The sequence below is a fragment of the Lytechinus pictus genome, chromosome 11 (assembly GCF_037042905.1).
Source record: "Lytechinus pictus isolate F3 Inbred chromosome 11, Lp3.0, whole genome shotgun sequence".
Lineage (NCBI taxonomy): Eukaryota > Metazoa > Echinodermata > Echinoidea > Temnopleuroida > Toxopneustidae > Lytechinus > Lytechinus pictus.
In genome coordinates, this window is record NC_087255.1 from 21,330,266 (window position 1) to 21,344,950 (window position 14,685).

A 14,685-nucleotide genomic window follows, 5' to 3' on the forward strand; every position below is an offset into this window, starting at 1 on the left:
TATATCATCGGTTGTTATGTTAAATTTGCTCTTCCCTCATGCTTTAAAGGTGAAAAAATTTGTCATTATTTCTTGACAATTATGAATGATTTGAGTCCCAATGAGCACATAAATTGATCTTGCACCGTGAAAGATAATTATCATAGTTGGCTATCCATACTAAAACTGCAAATTTGGGCCAGGGTCTGAATGAAACCCGAGTTCAGAATATGGCCAATGAGTTTTAGCAGACACAGAGCAAGAACATGTATATCCTCACAAGTCACAATCTTACATGTATCATTACATTATCAAAAATATTATAATTTTCTCTATCACAAATAACTCACAATCATATCCTCCAAAATATGGGGAGGGGCTCTGCAATGAATAATTAGTTTATATTCAATTGGTCCACAAGCAGATGGTCTAATTCTCAGATTGTCTAACGCCTTCATGGCTAGACCCACTTTGTCTTCTATCAATTTGGTCTAACCATCTCCTGGTTTGTCAGTTAGTTTGGTGGCCAGATGGGCCAGTTCATCTAATCATATAGACTACTAGTAAGTGGTATTGGACCAAGTGGATATTATACAAAATGTGTCTAGCCAAACTGGAAATTAGACAAAATGATAAGGGGGTAAATGGCAATTAGACCAGATGGTTCAGTAGATGAACTTGTTGAAAACACACTAGGATTAGACCAAATAAACAATATTCCTAAGGAAATTGATTTTTTAATTAGACCAAATGGTTTAGTAGATGAACTTGTTGAAGACAAACTAGGATTAGACCATGTGGGATGAGACCAAATGAAAAATAAACAATATTCCTGAGGAAATTGATTTTCAAGAAAATACAAAAATAAATGTCATAATCTTCCCCCAAAACGAAAGTGTGCAGGCAAAGTGTAGATTAGTAGTACTGTGATTATTACAATAACAAATCAGTCCCATTCATGTATATTTCTGTCGAGTTTTTATCTGTGACCCAAAAAGAATGTAGGAAAAGGGGGTCTAGATTTCATGACAGATTACTTTTTTCATGGCAAGTACATTGAAGGCATGAAAGAAACAAGTCATTTTTGTCATGAGAGAAGACATGTACAATATGGTGCCAATTAAATTAAATAATTAAACAAGACTGAAAATGACCACGTTTCAAAAAGTTAAATTCTCTTGATAGTGTAAAAATATAATGTGACCATAATTATCTGTTATGAAATTAATACTGCATGTATTTTTTTCATATGACATACATGTATGCATATCCTACAGAACACTTGATGCTTATAGTATAACATTATAATTAAGAGAAATGTATAGCATGGCAATACAGCCTTTCTCTGACAAAAGGTATCATGTGACATATTAACCAAAATTGAATTTTTGATGTGTTTACTGTGATAATCTGGTTTACTGTGGTAATCTGAGTTATTTGCATATCGATACCGTATGTGATGACCTAACTGACATTACAATGAATATTCACAATGCGCTCACACGTGATCATGACTGTCCTGGCTCAGCCAACATTGTTACTGGTGTTTATCTTGCACATCTTCAATCAAAAGACCAATGAGCATGCAAAAATTTGCAAGAAAATTGTAGAAAAAATAATTAAGTAGTTTAGTCAGCAAGATTTGCAACCATCCACTGGCTGGCCATCTAAACAAACCTGCACAGTGATACCCCTTTATAAACTTTGTTTTAATTGGGAGTTTAAATATAATTTTTAAATATAATACAATTTATAACCCACAACTTGTGTTAGTTGTTAAATTAGTACAATATGTATACATTTAAAACAATGATGTTAAACATCTTCAAATATGGATTTATTAACTACATGTGCATAGATCTGTACAAAAAAATTTTAAAGAAATAATGTAAATTTTAACAGAGTTGTGCATCAATAATGCAGAAAAAATGCATATTTAGAATATAATCTCAAATTTCTGTCATAAATAGCCTGTTATGAAAAAGTAGAAATATATGGAGAAATTTTAAAGAAATTTCAGCTGTGTCATTGATATCAAAATGAGGTCAAACAGTACCCAATAAATGTGTTCACCCAAGTTTTATTCTTTGTCAAATGATTCGGGTAGAGAATGCATAATTGCTGTGAAATGTGCAAAATAAGCACAGAATCTTTGCCCCGAGACAGTTTTTTTTCTTCAAAACAATGATATCTGGCTTTAGCATGGCTAAAGCCAGGGTAATTTTGCTGCATTTATTGTATAACACTTAGAGACTTCTCATAAAGAGGTACAGTATTAGGTGCAAGTATAATCATTATTATTAATAAAACTCCGTCCCACATGTGCCTATCAGTTTAAGCAATCATTAGTGAGCTGGCTTTCCAGCATGTGATGATTAAATGAAACCCAGGTTCAGAATACGGGCTAGCGATTGATTGTACACTTGATTTTTATGATTGATTGTACATTGTAGTCAATGCAATCAATCATGGAAAAATGTTCTATGATCATTGCTTAGTTTTGTGTTACAGGTCCCTAGACATCTTGGGGAGTTTCATCAGCATCCCATTTTTGATTTTGATTGGCTGAGAAGCACAGGGGATGAGAAACACAGTCTGACTATTACTATGGTGACTGACAGGTACTCTGGCCCGTTTTCTGAACTCAGGTTTTAATCAAACCCTGGTTTAAAGTTGTGGTTTAACTATGGAGAGCCAATTGGGGCACAAATCCCTAACAGAACACATTCAACTTATTAACTCATATGACACCCAAATTGTTCATAATTGTCTGGGAATGATAACTGAAGTATTTTTCTTCATCATGAATGCAACAGGAAACAAAATAGTAAACATAAAGGCATATACAATATAAACAGAATCTTTACATTTTTGGCTCCCATAATTTTAGCACAGAGTTAGACCATGGTCTAAGAAACCTGACTTCAAAATACGGCCCCAAGTTGGCTATCCCGACAACAGTAACGAAACAGTGCACTTGTTTCCCTAATTGCAATAAGATTTACATCATCAGGTTCTTGAAGCAAATGAACCAATATCCATTGTTAAGTCCTTCAAAGGCATAAGATTGATCCTTAGACATTTCCAAGAGAGACAAGACCCCTGAGTCAATCATCCAGTCTTGAAGATTGTCTCCTGCAATCACAAGTACCACTTGTCGAACTGCTACGCGGTTGTGGCCGGTAAACAATCCTGCAACTTTGCTTACTCTTTCAGGAGTACCTCGGTAAACGGAAGAGGGGTTCATGATTTGATGACGCAGAAGGTGCTTAATGACTGTAACTATGGTGAATGTCAGATAACAAACTTGCCAATGCCGTCTTTTCTCATGAACCCGTCCCCTGGATTTTGACCACCAGGTTCTTGAAGTAAAGTCATTCAAAGGCTCAAAATAGGACTGATCCAAAGTCATCCTCCACAAGAAACGAGAGCACCGAGTCAATCATCCAGACTTGAGGATTCTTTCCTTGCAATCACAGGATAAAAGATGATCAATGACTGTTTTTGTAACTTGGTTACTTTCCTCCAGGTTACCACGTACAAGCAGGCTTGATTACTGGTATCCAAGGACCTGGGGATTCCCCATATTGACATCATGTGATCATATCCTCATCGCTGTTGTATGAATTACATCTAGGAGAAGAGTGAGACATATAGAATGAGAAAAAGGTATAATAAGAATAATGACAATGAATAATACATTTTTGATGAAAATATATATCTACATCAAAAGAAAATTTAGCGAGTATATGAAAAGGTGTGAAAATCCAAATCAAATAATCTTACACCAGTTGTAAACGTTTGGCCCCAACTGTAAATCTGACCCCCTAATTCTAGGAATTTCCAGAAGTGATTTGTTGCAATTTTCATATTCAACAAATATAAAGCAGTGGTGCTCTTTAATTATCATGGCTAGAATAGTTCAGTAAGAATACAGAAAAATGTGGGTTAGACATACAAAAAAGGTTGCTTATTTTATGGAAAAGCCACAATATAGGACATCTATTTGACCTTTGAATCCTGACCTTACCTTCTACAGCAGAAAGTGCCTCTTAGTTTTTGCTGCCATCTCCACTTCTCCATCATACTAGATTGGGTGTGGAATGAACCCCGCCCTGGAATGGACTCATCGCAAGTCTCCGCCATGAAACAATGAAGCTTGCCCTCTACATGACCCGTTCTTTGGTATTCCTGTAATGAGAGTAGTCAATGAACACCGTTAATTACTTGAACTGGTTGGGTAGATATTGATGAAGGTAAAAGAATGTAGTTACAGCAAACAATTATTTCATGAGAAAGCATTTAAAATCAAAATTAATTGCGACCACATTATCATAGATTCAAATCTGGTACATTAACATAAACTTATCTTTGTGATATCCTGAAATTTTAGCTGAAAACCGATGGCTGTAATGATCACTAACTAGGGCTGGGACTAAAACCCGGGTACCCGGGTCCCGCCCGGAAGCCTCGGGTACCCGGGTAGAAAAATCAATACCCGATACCCGAAAATTGCTCACCAGTAACGTACATGTATTTTATTTTTATTGCGTAGTGTAAGACATGATTGTAACTCATCACAAAAATACACAATTCTCATTTTGAATCTCACCAATTACCCTCGAAATATCCATAAATATACAAGTTTTTCAAGTGATGATGATGTGACTGAGATCGTTTAATCGTCGCCATGTTTCTTTTGCAGCGCAGTGACGTCATTTAGCCACTGCGACGCAAGCCAATTTATGAATGAAAATATAGTAAGCATGCGCATTGCAAGCCTCCCGTGCCCACGCAGTATTCCATTGAAAAAAGTCTGCAATACTCTGTCACCTCGTACCAAAATCGACCTAGAATTCCACTTTTCTATATTTAATATGAATTATGAAAGGTATTCTCAGAGGATCTGTTTTCTCACCGATACCAAGCAAAGTAAGCAAAATTTTATTACTTCTTGCTTTTCCGTCAAAATCTTACGAAGTAGCGTCAATATTACATCGTGTTCGTGAGTTTGTAGAATCTATGGCTACGTGAACAAAGTCAATTGATTTCCGGGTTTCGGAGCATACGAAGCGCCAGCCAATCACGATCGTGTTACCATTTTCGGTTTATGATGAACTGAAAATGGTAACAAGAACGTGATTGGCTGGTGCTTCGTATGCTCCGAAACCCGGAAATCAATTGACTTTGTTCACGTAGCGATAGATTCAACAAACTCACGAACACGTTGTAATATCGACGCTACTTCGTAAGATTTTGACGGAAAAGCAAGAAGTAATAAAAATTTGCTTACCTGTGTGGTATCGGTGAGAAAACAGATCCTCTGAGAATACCTTTGATAATTCATATTAAATATAGGAAAGTGGAATTCTAGGTCGATTTTGGTACGAGGTGACAGAGTATTGCAGACTTGTTTCGATGGAATACTGCGTGGGGCACGGGAGGTTTGCAATGCGCATGCTTACTATATTTTCATTCATAAATTGGCTCGCATGGCAATGGATTGATGACGTCACCTATGGGGTTTTTCCACCAGTCATATTTCAAGCGACATGATTTTCGGGTACCCGAAAACAAAAAAACCCGAAAGTCCCAGGCCTATCACTAACACAGAAAAGCACATGTGGGACAGTGTATTAATATTGCTTGATTCCTTTGTCATTCCACTGGTAATTTTTTCATATATTTCATATTATATCATATGACCACAATGGTCAAATCATGTTCTTCGGATATAACTCTACTGCATATTGTACAGGATCGCAGGTACATATCATGTTCATGTTGGTACTGAATTCTAATCAGACTTGAATCACAATTGAATGCCCCGCTCGGTGCAAAATTTCTGAAAAAGAGTAAAAAAACAGAACTCAAATTTGGTGAATATGTACAAATTCAATTGTATTTCAAGCTAACAAAGTCATAGTTTTTGCCCAATGCAAATTCTGCATGCATAATTTCGCTGAAGACACTCACCATCGATCCCAGGCAAAGTTATTTTGTTGTAAAACTGCGCTTCGCAGCTTCATCACTTCATATTTTACCTGGCAATAAATTGATCCTAGATAGAACCCTCTATTGGGGTGACACTACAATAAATGCACTTCTTGCACTATCTATTATGAAACTGGCTGGAATACTCCCCAGGGAGTAGAGGATGTGCATACATTGTGTGCAAGAATAACTGATTGAATCCGATGACTGGGAAATAATAAATCTGTGAGCGCTAAGATACGTATAATTTTTTAATTTAAGTGCATTATAAATAACAAAATATTATCATATTTATGAAATACACAAATTGCATTGATTTTGTTTTTTTACCTTCATTGTTTCATAGGTGTCCATGATGATGGCAATGATCAAACTGAGTACCACGTAAATAAAGAGACTGATGAATGTATAGAGATAGATCCTACTGAAGACGTAGATAGTTGTGTTGCTAGTTGACATCTCACGAAACGTTGCGTACATGTCGTCTCCGTTGATGAGTGAGAACATACACTCTACTGAGATGCTCAGTGTTTTAAACTGTAAGAAAGGAGTTATATATTATCCAAATATATATCATTACAATATATTATTATAATGTATATTATTATAATTATCAAAATACTACCAATAATAAATTAGAATTGTACCATGGCAAATCCGCTCTGTAGAATGCTCAAGCCACTTTTCAAGAAATATTACAGGAAATTCAGAAGAACTGAACAGAAATGTTTTTAAGTGTGTTTTAAAAGTTTCACAAGTTAAACATGTTTAATATGACAATAAATATATAAACATTTTATTCAAATAACAAGCAAATTCAAATGACAAGCAATTCCAAGTTGTATCATTATATAGATTACAGATCAGCTGAAAATTTAAGTAGAGAAGATTCTGACATATAGTACTGCACCAGGGTGGGGAGGGGTTCTTCATGAGCTGAACTGAAAAGGAGATTAATACCTTACCAAAGGACAAAAGTACTGTGGTAGGATTTGAACCCAAGACCTTGTGGCTCAAAGTCCAAAGACTTATCTACCGAGCCACATCACCTTTAGAAGTAAGTTAGAAAACTGTCACAATTTTTGTATTTACTAACCTTTGGATGGTATGGTCCGAGAACTATCCAACCAAAAAATGCATATGCAGCGTATATGATACTGGCACAGATGAGAAACCTTAGTACATTAGGCATGGCATTCTTTAGAGTTACAATAAGGATCTGGGTGATGAAAGAAAGCATGACATGACATAACATATATCATTATAGAGGATATCTGAAAATATGATATAACCAAGCGTTAATCACTATTAGCAACTTAATGTCCTAATGAAGGCGTAAAGGAGAAATGACTACAAAGTTGGGTTCCACGACATTTGCTCCAGCGACAATTGTTCCAAAGGAAAATCCTGCATGTTAAACCAAGCATAATACCTAACTTTCAAAACTAAATAAACCATAATCCTTATCTTTACATTATTCTAAACCCAAAGCTCTCTTAAATCCTAACTCTAACCCTATGCCCTCTGAGATATTAAGACCGGAGCAAATGTCGTGTCACCCAAATTTGAATAGCCAGGCTTGAATTTAACTGATTCATCTAAAATTCATTCAGAAAACCCTTGAAATATCAGAGAATTAAATAAGTATTTTCTCCTCTTCAATGAATTTCAAACTAAACAACAGTGTTTATTTCATCGAAGCAATGAACATTCTAAAAGTCCTATGATTAAATCTATTTTGCTATAAAATCTTACTGCATTAAAATCTGTAATGCAGTTAAATATGTCTTTCAATAAAATTTGTTTTACATATAATATCATCTGTTATGCAGTAAAATCTGTATTTCACTTAAAACTTTATTACAATAGAATAAATTAAATCTGTTTTGCAATAACATCTTGGTTGTAATAAAACTCTGTATTGCAATAAAATCTGTATAAGCAGTTAAAACTGTTTCACAGTTTTTCTGTTTTGCAATAAAATCAGTATTGCAGTTAAATGTGTTTTGCCATAAAATCTGATTTAACAATCATTCTATCATGCAATCACATTGATTTTACAATCAAAATCTGTCTAGCAAATCAAAGTTTGTATGCAATCTTTCTGTTTTACTACAGGGCAATTCCATAAACTATGTACATCCGACCCCCTATGTGTGGGACCTTTATGAAATTTTCTGTCTCTGATTTCTTGTTCTTTTGACAGTCTGTAATGCTCTCAAATGACCATTACTTGGTCAGTTTATAAAGTGAAATAAGTTTTGAGAAAAATGGAGTCGGAAGTACAAAAAGGTTGATTATTTAATGGAATTGCCCTACATATAAGTGTTATAGGAGAATGTTCAATTACTTACATTGTATTTGTTGAAGAAGCCTAGGTACCTCAGAACACCAAACCAGATCAGGAAACATCCTGTACCAAGCAATAGACTGCATGGATCATAGTTTGTGTTATCCTATAGAGGTAAAGATACAAACATCATTTTCACTTTAACCCATTGGAGATTAAATGATTTTGCTATAACACATGTATTCCATAGACTCCAGCCCTCATATGTACGGGCTCAGTCTACAATGGATTAATATTTGGTACAAAGGAAAATTGCTGGGTGCCAGAGCTTCCCCCGATGCACATCAGCCATGGCATAAGAGGCTCTTTCAAGAGGATTTAAAAATTTATTTTCCCTACAGTACTTTTATACTAGTTGATAACATCGAGTGAGAAAACATCTAATAAAATTATGGTATTTCAATATGTGTTTTATGTACACTTTCCAACATGGATTTATACCATGTAGGTTCATGCATCTGGGGCCCGTTTCACTTGCAACTGTTGTAACTTTGCCATTATGGCAACTACCATGGTAACCTTGAATTATTGGCTACTGAGCCCTGTTACCATGGTAGTTGACATTATGACAAAGTTACAACAGTTGCAAGTCCTTTATGAAACAGCCCCAGGTATTTCAAAGATACTTCATCCACATGCAAGATCAGGGACCCATAACACAATGGTTGGTGATTAATCGTACGCTTGATTTTCATGATTGATTGTACATTGTAGTCAATGCAATCAATCGTAGAAAATTATTCTACGACCATTGCTAAGTATTGTGTTATGGGCCCCAGGGCTTAAATGAATCCAAGACCATCAAGGCCATAGGTTAGAATGCCCTTGGATCAAGGTTCAATGTTCAAGGTTTATTCACATCTAGATTTCACATTTGTATACATTGAAAACTGAATTAAGAAATAATGACTTAATAGAAAGAATACAGATTTTTGTAGTCATGTTTAGTGTAAACCAAAGTTCTGTACAGACTGAAAAACATGAAAAGGATACAGAATTACAAGAGTTATTGATTTAGAAAGTACTTGTAGTTTCTTCTAAAATAATGACTGAGAAAAATAAGAGAAATGTAGCTATGATTAAGCCAAAAGTAAAAACATTGATTTGCCTCAATGTTCCGCTATTGGCCTTGGATATGTTTTGTGGCCTTAAAATTTTGTGTGTGTTGAAATATAGAAATGTACCCAATAGAAAGATGGCCAAAATGTTGACATTTATGGCCTGAAGTTTCATTTTTTTCTTAAAGGTCAAGGCCACCCCAGGAAAATGCTGACTTGAATAAATAGAGAAAAATCAAACTAGCATTGTGCTGAAAATGTCATCAATATCGGATGTAAAATAAGAAAGTTATGACATTTTAAAGTTTCGCTTATTTTTCACAAAACAGTGATATGCACAACTAGGTGAGTCAGTCAATGATGTCCATCACTCACTATTTCTTTTGTTTTTTATTGTTTGAATTATACAATATTTCATTTTTTATAGATTTGACAATAAGGACCAACTTGACTGACGCATACTGTATTAAACAATGCTAATTCCATATGTTCAGGGAGGAATTAATTGTTGTATCACTTGACAATCAGGAGAACAATAGAATATCTCATATAATAAAATACAAAAGAAATAGTGAGTGGATGACGTCATAGTCTCCTCATAGGCACACCAGCCAGGATGTGCATATAACTGTTTTGTGAAATTAAGTGAAGCTTTAAAATGTCACAACTTTCTTATTTTACATCCAATTATGATGAAATTTTCAGTATTATGCTTATTGGATTTTTCTCTTTTTATTCAAATCAACTTTTTGTTGGGGTGGACTTGTCCTTTAAGCTCATTAACTTATCAGTGGGTTGATTTGAATACTAATATTTCATACTCACCGATATTTCAATCAGGATCTTAATAACACTCCCGGTGATTGTGCATATATCACTGACAACGATGATCACATACCAAAGGTTTAAGAACTCCATCCTATCAGAGGTACCTAGTGTGCAGCTATAATGCGCCTTGAAAAACTTCATGGTTTTCTGTATGAAAAAATGTCAAGAAAATGTCAGGAAAATGGAAAAGTAAATTACTAGGGAATACGCATACATAGGTGATAGGGTAGTTAGTCACTTACAGTTGCACAAATGGATATCTTTTGCAGGAAGTTGAAAAACATGATAAGATTTCATTATTTCATTACGAATGATCAGCAATCTTTGGAGAATGATATTAATGGGTGATGGTGATGACGGTAGTTGAGACAATGAGGATGATGAAAATAATAATCTTGAAGATGGTGGTGGTGATGATAGTGATGATGAGGACAATGATGATGATGATGACGACGATGACAATGGTGATCGTAATAATGATAATGGTAATGATGATGATTATGATGATGATGGTGATGTTGATATGGTGGTGATGAGAGTAATGATGATGATGATGGTGATGATGGTTGTGGTGTTGATGGTGATGGTGGTGGTGATGATGATGATGATGATGATGACAATGGTGATCGTAATAACGATATTGGTAATGATGATGATGATTATGATGATGGTGGAGGGGATGATGGTGATGTTGATATGGTGGTGATGAGAGTAATGATGATGATGATGGTGATGTGGTTGTGGTGTTGATGGTGATGGTGGTGGTGATGATGATGACGATGTCAATGGTGATCGTAATAACGATAATGGTAATGATGATTATGATGATGATGGTGGTGGGGATGATGGTGATGTTGATATGGTGGTGATGAGAGTAATGATGATGATGATGATGATGATGGTTATGATGATGATGGTGGTGGGGATGATGGTGATGTTGATATGGTGGTGATGAGAGTAATGATGATGGTGATGTGGTTGTGGTGTTAATGATGATGACGATGACAATGGTGATCGTAATAACGATATTGGTAATGATGATGATGATTATGATGATGATGGTGGTGGGGATGATGGTGATGTTGATATGGTGGTGATGAGAGTAATGATGATGGTGATGTGGTTGTGGTGTTGATGGTGATGACGATGACAATGGTGATCGTAATAACGATATTGGTAATGATGATGATGATTATGATGATGATGGTGGTGGGGATGATGGTGATGTTGATATGGTGGTGATGAGAGTAATGATGATGATGATGGTGATGTGGTTGTGGTGATGATGGTGGTGGGGATGATGGTGATGTTGATATGGTGGTGATGAGAGTAATGATGATGATGATGGTGATGATGGTTGTGGTGTTGATGGTGGTGGGGATGATGGTGATGTTGATATGGTGGTGATGAGAGTAATGATGATGGTGATGGTGATGATGGTTGTGGTGTTGATGGTGGTGGTGATGATGATGATGAAAATAAAACAAGATGGTGGATAATAAATGCCGTGTTTATCATTATTTTTAAATTCATACAAAACATGTACAAATATACAAATGTGGTATTGTTTAAATTCAGCTACTATTTCTTTGCATTAAATCAACATTCTTGCCTGACTCTACAGTCATCTTTTCAAACAAAAGCCAATTATAACTGTAAATCTTAAACTCCTGATAATTACTCACAAATTTCAGTTGCTGTGCTTTAACAAGAGACCTTAGGCACAGTATCACTGATATAAGACACAGTATAAGAACTAGAATGTCCAGTGTAAATATCATCCTTGCAGCTGTTTTCTCCAATTCATCTGTATAGAAAAACAAAGCAGGAAATATAATATTTCTAATTATTATTTAGAAGTAGGGTTTTAGAGGCGCAGATATTTTTTGACGTCTTGCAACGTTGTTTCAAAGAGACAAAATATTAAAAGTGATTTTAACGTGCATGCCTATGAATAGTGGTCATCCAATATTGAAAATATTGGATGAAATGAATATTTTGCCCCTCCCACAAGATTATCATTGGTTAATAAATGATTGTGCGTCACAATGAAATTGCATTGCGTATGCGTTGCCAAGAGGTGTGGTAAAGGAGCGTCAATTTATTGAATTCAAATGCGCTTGCACTCTTTATTATAGAGATTCCTTTTTTTTTTAAATGACCATACTCAGGCGCCATGCTTATGATTTACAGGATTGCCATAATTGATGGTTACTAAAAACATTTTTTTTTTGCTTCATTACTTTATGTTTAGCTTTGTGGGGGTATCTAAATAATAAGAACAATATTGGATGACCAATTTTCGAGGGATGCGTTGAAATATTGTTACTCGCTGAAGAACAATATTGGATTCGTCTCCGACTCACCCAATATTGTTCTTCAGCCTGTACAATGTTTCTTCGCATCCCACTCAATGGCCCGTATTCTGAAGTCGGGTTTAACTTAAACTCAGGTTTAAAGTTGTGGTGTAAGTATGGACAGCCAATTGTTACATAATCACTAACAGTAGGGATATCATACTTTCAGCTCATTCATCTCTCAAATCATCTATAATTGTGTAGGAAGTATAAATAGATGATTGTCTTCACCATTGATGAATCAGGAAAGAGCGCAGTAAACATAAGAAATATACAACTTAATAAAAAATGTTGATACTTTTGGCTTCCCATACTTAAACCACAACTTAAAACCTGAGTTTAAGTTAAACCCGACTTCAGAATACGGGCCAATGCCTTTGTTGAAGTTATGATACACTTCATACCTGAAAGCTACCGACAAAGACATACATGTACATCACAAAGCATAAATCATAAAACAGAGGGTCGTGGGTTCAAATCCCAGCCATGGTGTAATTTCCTTCAGCAAGGAATTCATCCACAGTGTGCTGCACTCGACCCAGGTGAGATAAATGGGTACCGGCAGGAAGTAATTCCTCAAAAGCTGTGTACACCCAACAGGTAGCCTAGCTTAGCCGGGTAATAATAGCAGGGCCCGCTGGGAGAACAGTTTTCGGAACTGAAGTGGCTACCCTGGGTAAATATACCTTTATTATTATTATTATTATTAAAGCATAAAAAAGATATACACAAAAGAAATTATATTATGATTTAATGTACAAGACAAATATCATTCTGTTTTCAGTACAGAGATAAACATTAAGTACAAAACTTGTAAACACAAATTATACAACCTAAAAAAATATGCACAGTATCATTTTGCTACCAAAATTGCAGTACACATAGTCCACAGTTTTGGATAATTATTAATTATATTTTTCTCATTGAATTAAAAACGTTTCATAAACACGACGGCCACAGATTTTTATTATGAAAAATCTGCCATCATAATTACTGATAAGAGAAACGTATCGTTTTCAATTTTAAGAATGCATGCACTTGATTCATCCCTACACAAAACTTCTGGGTGGAAGGTTTCACAAGAAAAAAACCAGACCTACCATCATCATATTTGTTAGAGCAGTTGGTGAAGAAGTTGTGCTCAACATCAAGTGAAACTGGCATCCTTCCACTATGTATTGTATTATCATATTTAATCTATTGGAAAACAAATAATAGACACAGAAAATATCATGACATAGAATGGCATTTCTTTCTAAGACTTGTATGTACTTCAAATTTCTCATTTTAACTATGAAATAGAGAAACATACAAATGGTATAAACAAATATGAGTTGTCCGTCCTCCTCTTATCATGTACATACATCTGCATGTGCAGTTGCATATGAAATACAGTTTACATCATGAACATATATAAAAGATGGAATTTTTACCATTTCCAATCTCCAACCTTTTTTTATTTGGGTTACTGCAACTGCTTGCATGTAATTCATGCATTAGCCTGTACTACTTTTAGTGATTCTCCCAATAACTTTTGATTCTTGCTATTTATGTACTCCACACTAAGAACTAAAGAAGGTTAATGTAGCTCAAGCATTACAATACACCTGGGTTCCGTAACACAAAGGTTAGCGATTGATCGTATGCTTGATTTTCACGATTGATTGTACAGTGTACTGTAGTCAATGGAATCAATCGTAGAAAAATGTTCTACGATCATTGCTAAGTTTTGTGTTACGGGCCCCTGGTCAATCCAAGGAAGTACTTTGCGGAAGCATCATGGTGAAGTGGTTCTGACTTTCATCTCTTAATCAGAGGGTCGGGGGTTTGAACCCTACCCCAGGCATTAATTACTTCAGCAAACAATATATCCACACTGTCCTGCCCTAAAATCAGGTAAGGTAAAATGACGCCTGACCTGACAGGAATTTATTCATCAGAAAGCCAGGGTCATGTACATTTTTGTGGAGCGTCAAGACTACTGATAAAGTATAAAGCATTATGCGCTATGTATATAAGCAATTAATTTTCACTTGATTTATTTATTTTATTTGGCAAGTCACCGTAACATATATACAGTAGCATTAAAAACAACAGGCTTGCACAGGATGACCCACAA

At 35.3% G+C, this 14,685-nt stretch overlaps 1 protein-coding gene across 1 annotated transcript in view; it reads right to left on the minus strand.

Moving 5' to 3' along the window:
- Positions 1-14,685, minus strand: part of LOC129270984 (mucolipin-3-like) — a 32,645-nt gene continuing 17,960 nt past the window's right edge. Inside the window, exons 7-14 of the mRNA XM_064107001.1 lie at positions 13,667-13,763; positions 11,895-12,016; positions 10,207-10,356; positions 8,328-8,429; positions 7,070-7,192; positions 6,304-6,510; positions 4,010-4,170; positions 1-3,612 (exon numbers count right to left, since the gene is read on the minus strand). Of these exons, the coding sequence (XP_063963071.1) occupies positions 3,573-3,612; positions 4,010-4,170; positions 6,304-6,510; positions 7,070-7,192; positions 8,328-8,429; positions 10,207-10,356; positions 11,895-12,016; positions 13,667-13,763 (1,002 nt within the window). The 3' untranslated portion in view covers positions 1-3,572. The remainder of the gene's footprint in view (positions 3,613-4,009; positions 4,171-6,303; positions 6,511-7,069; positions 7,193-8,327; positions 8,430-10,206; positions 10,357-11,894; positions 12,017-13,666; positions 13,764-14,685) is intronic.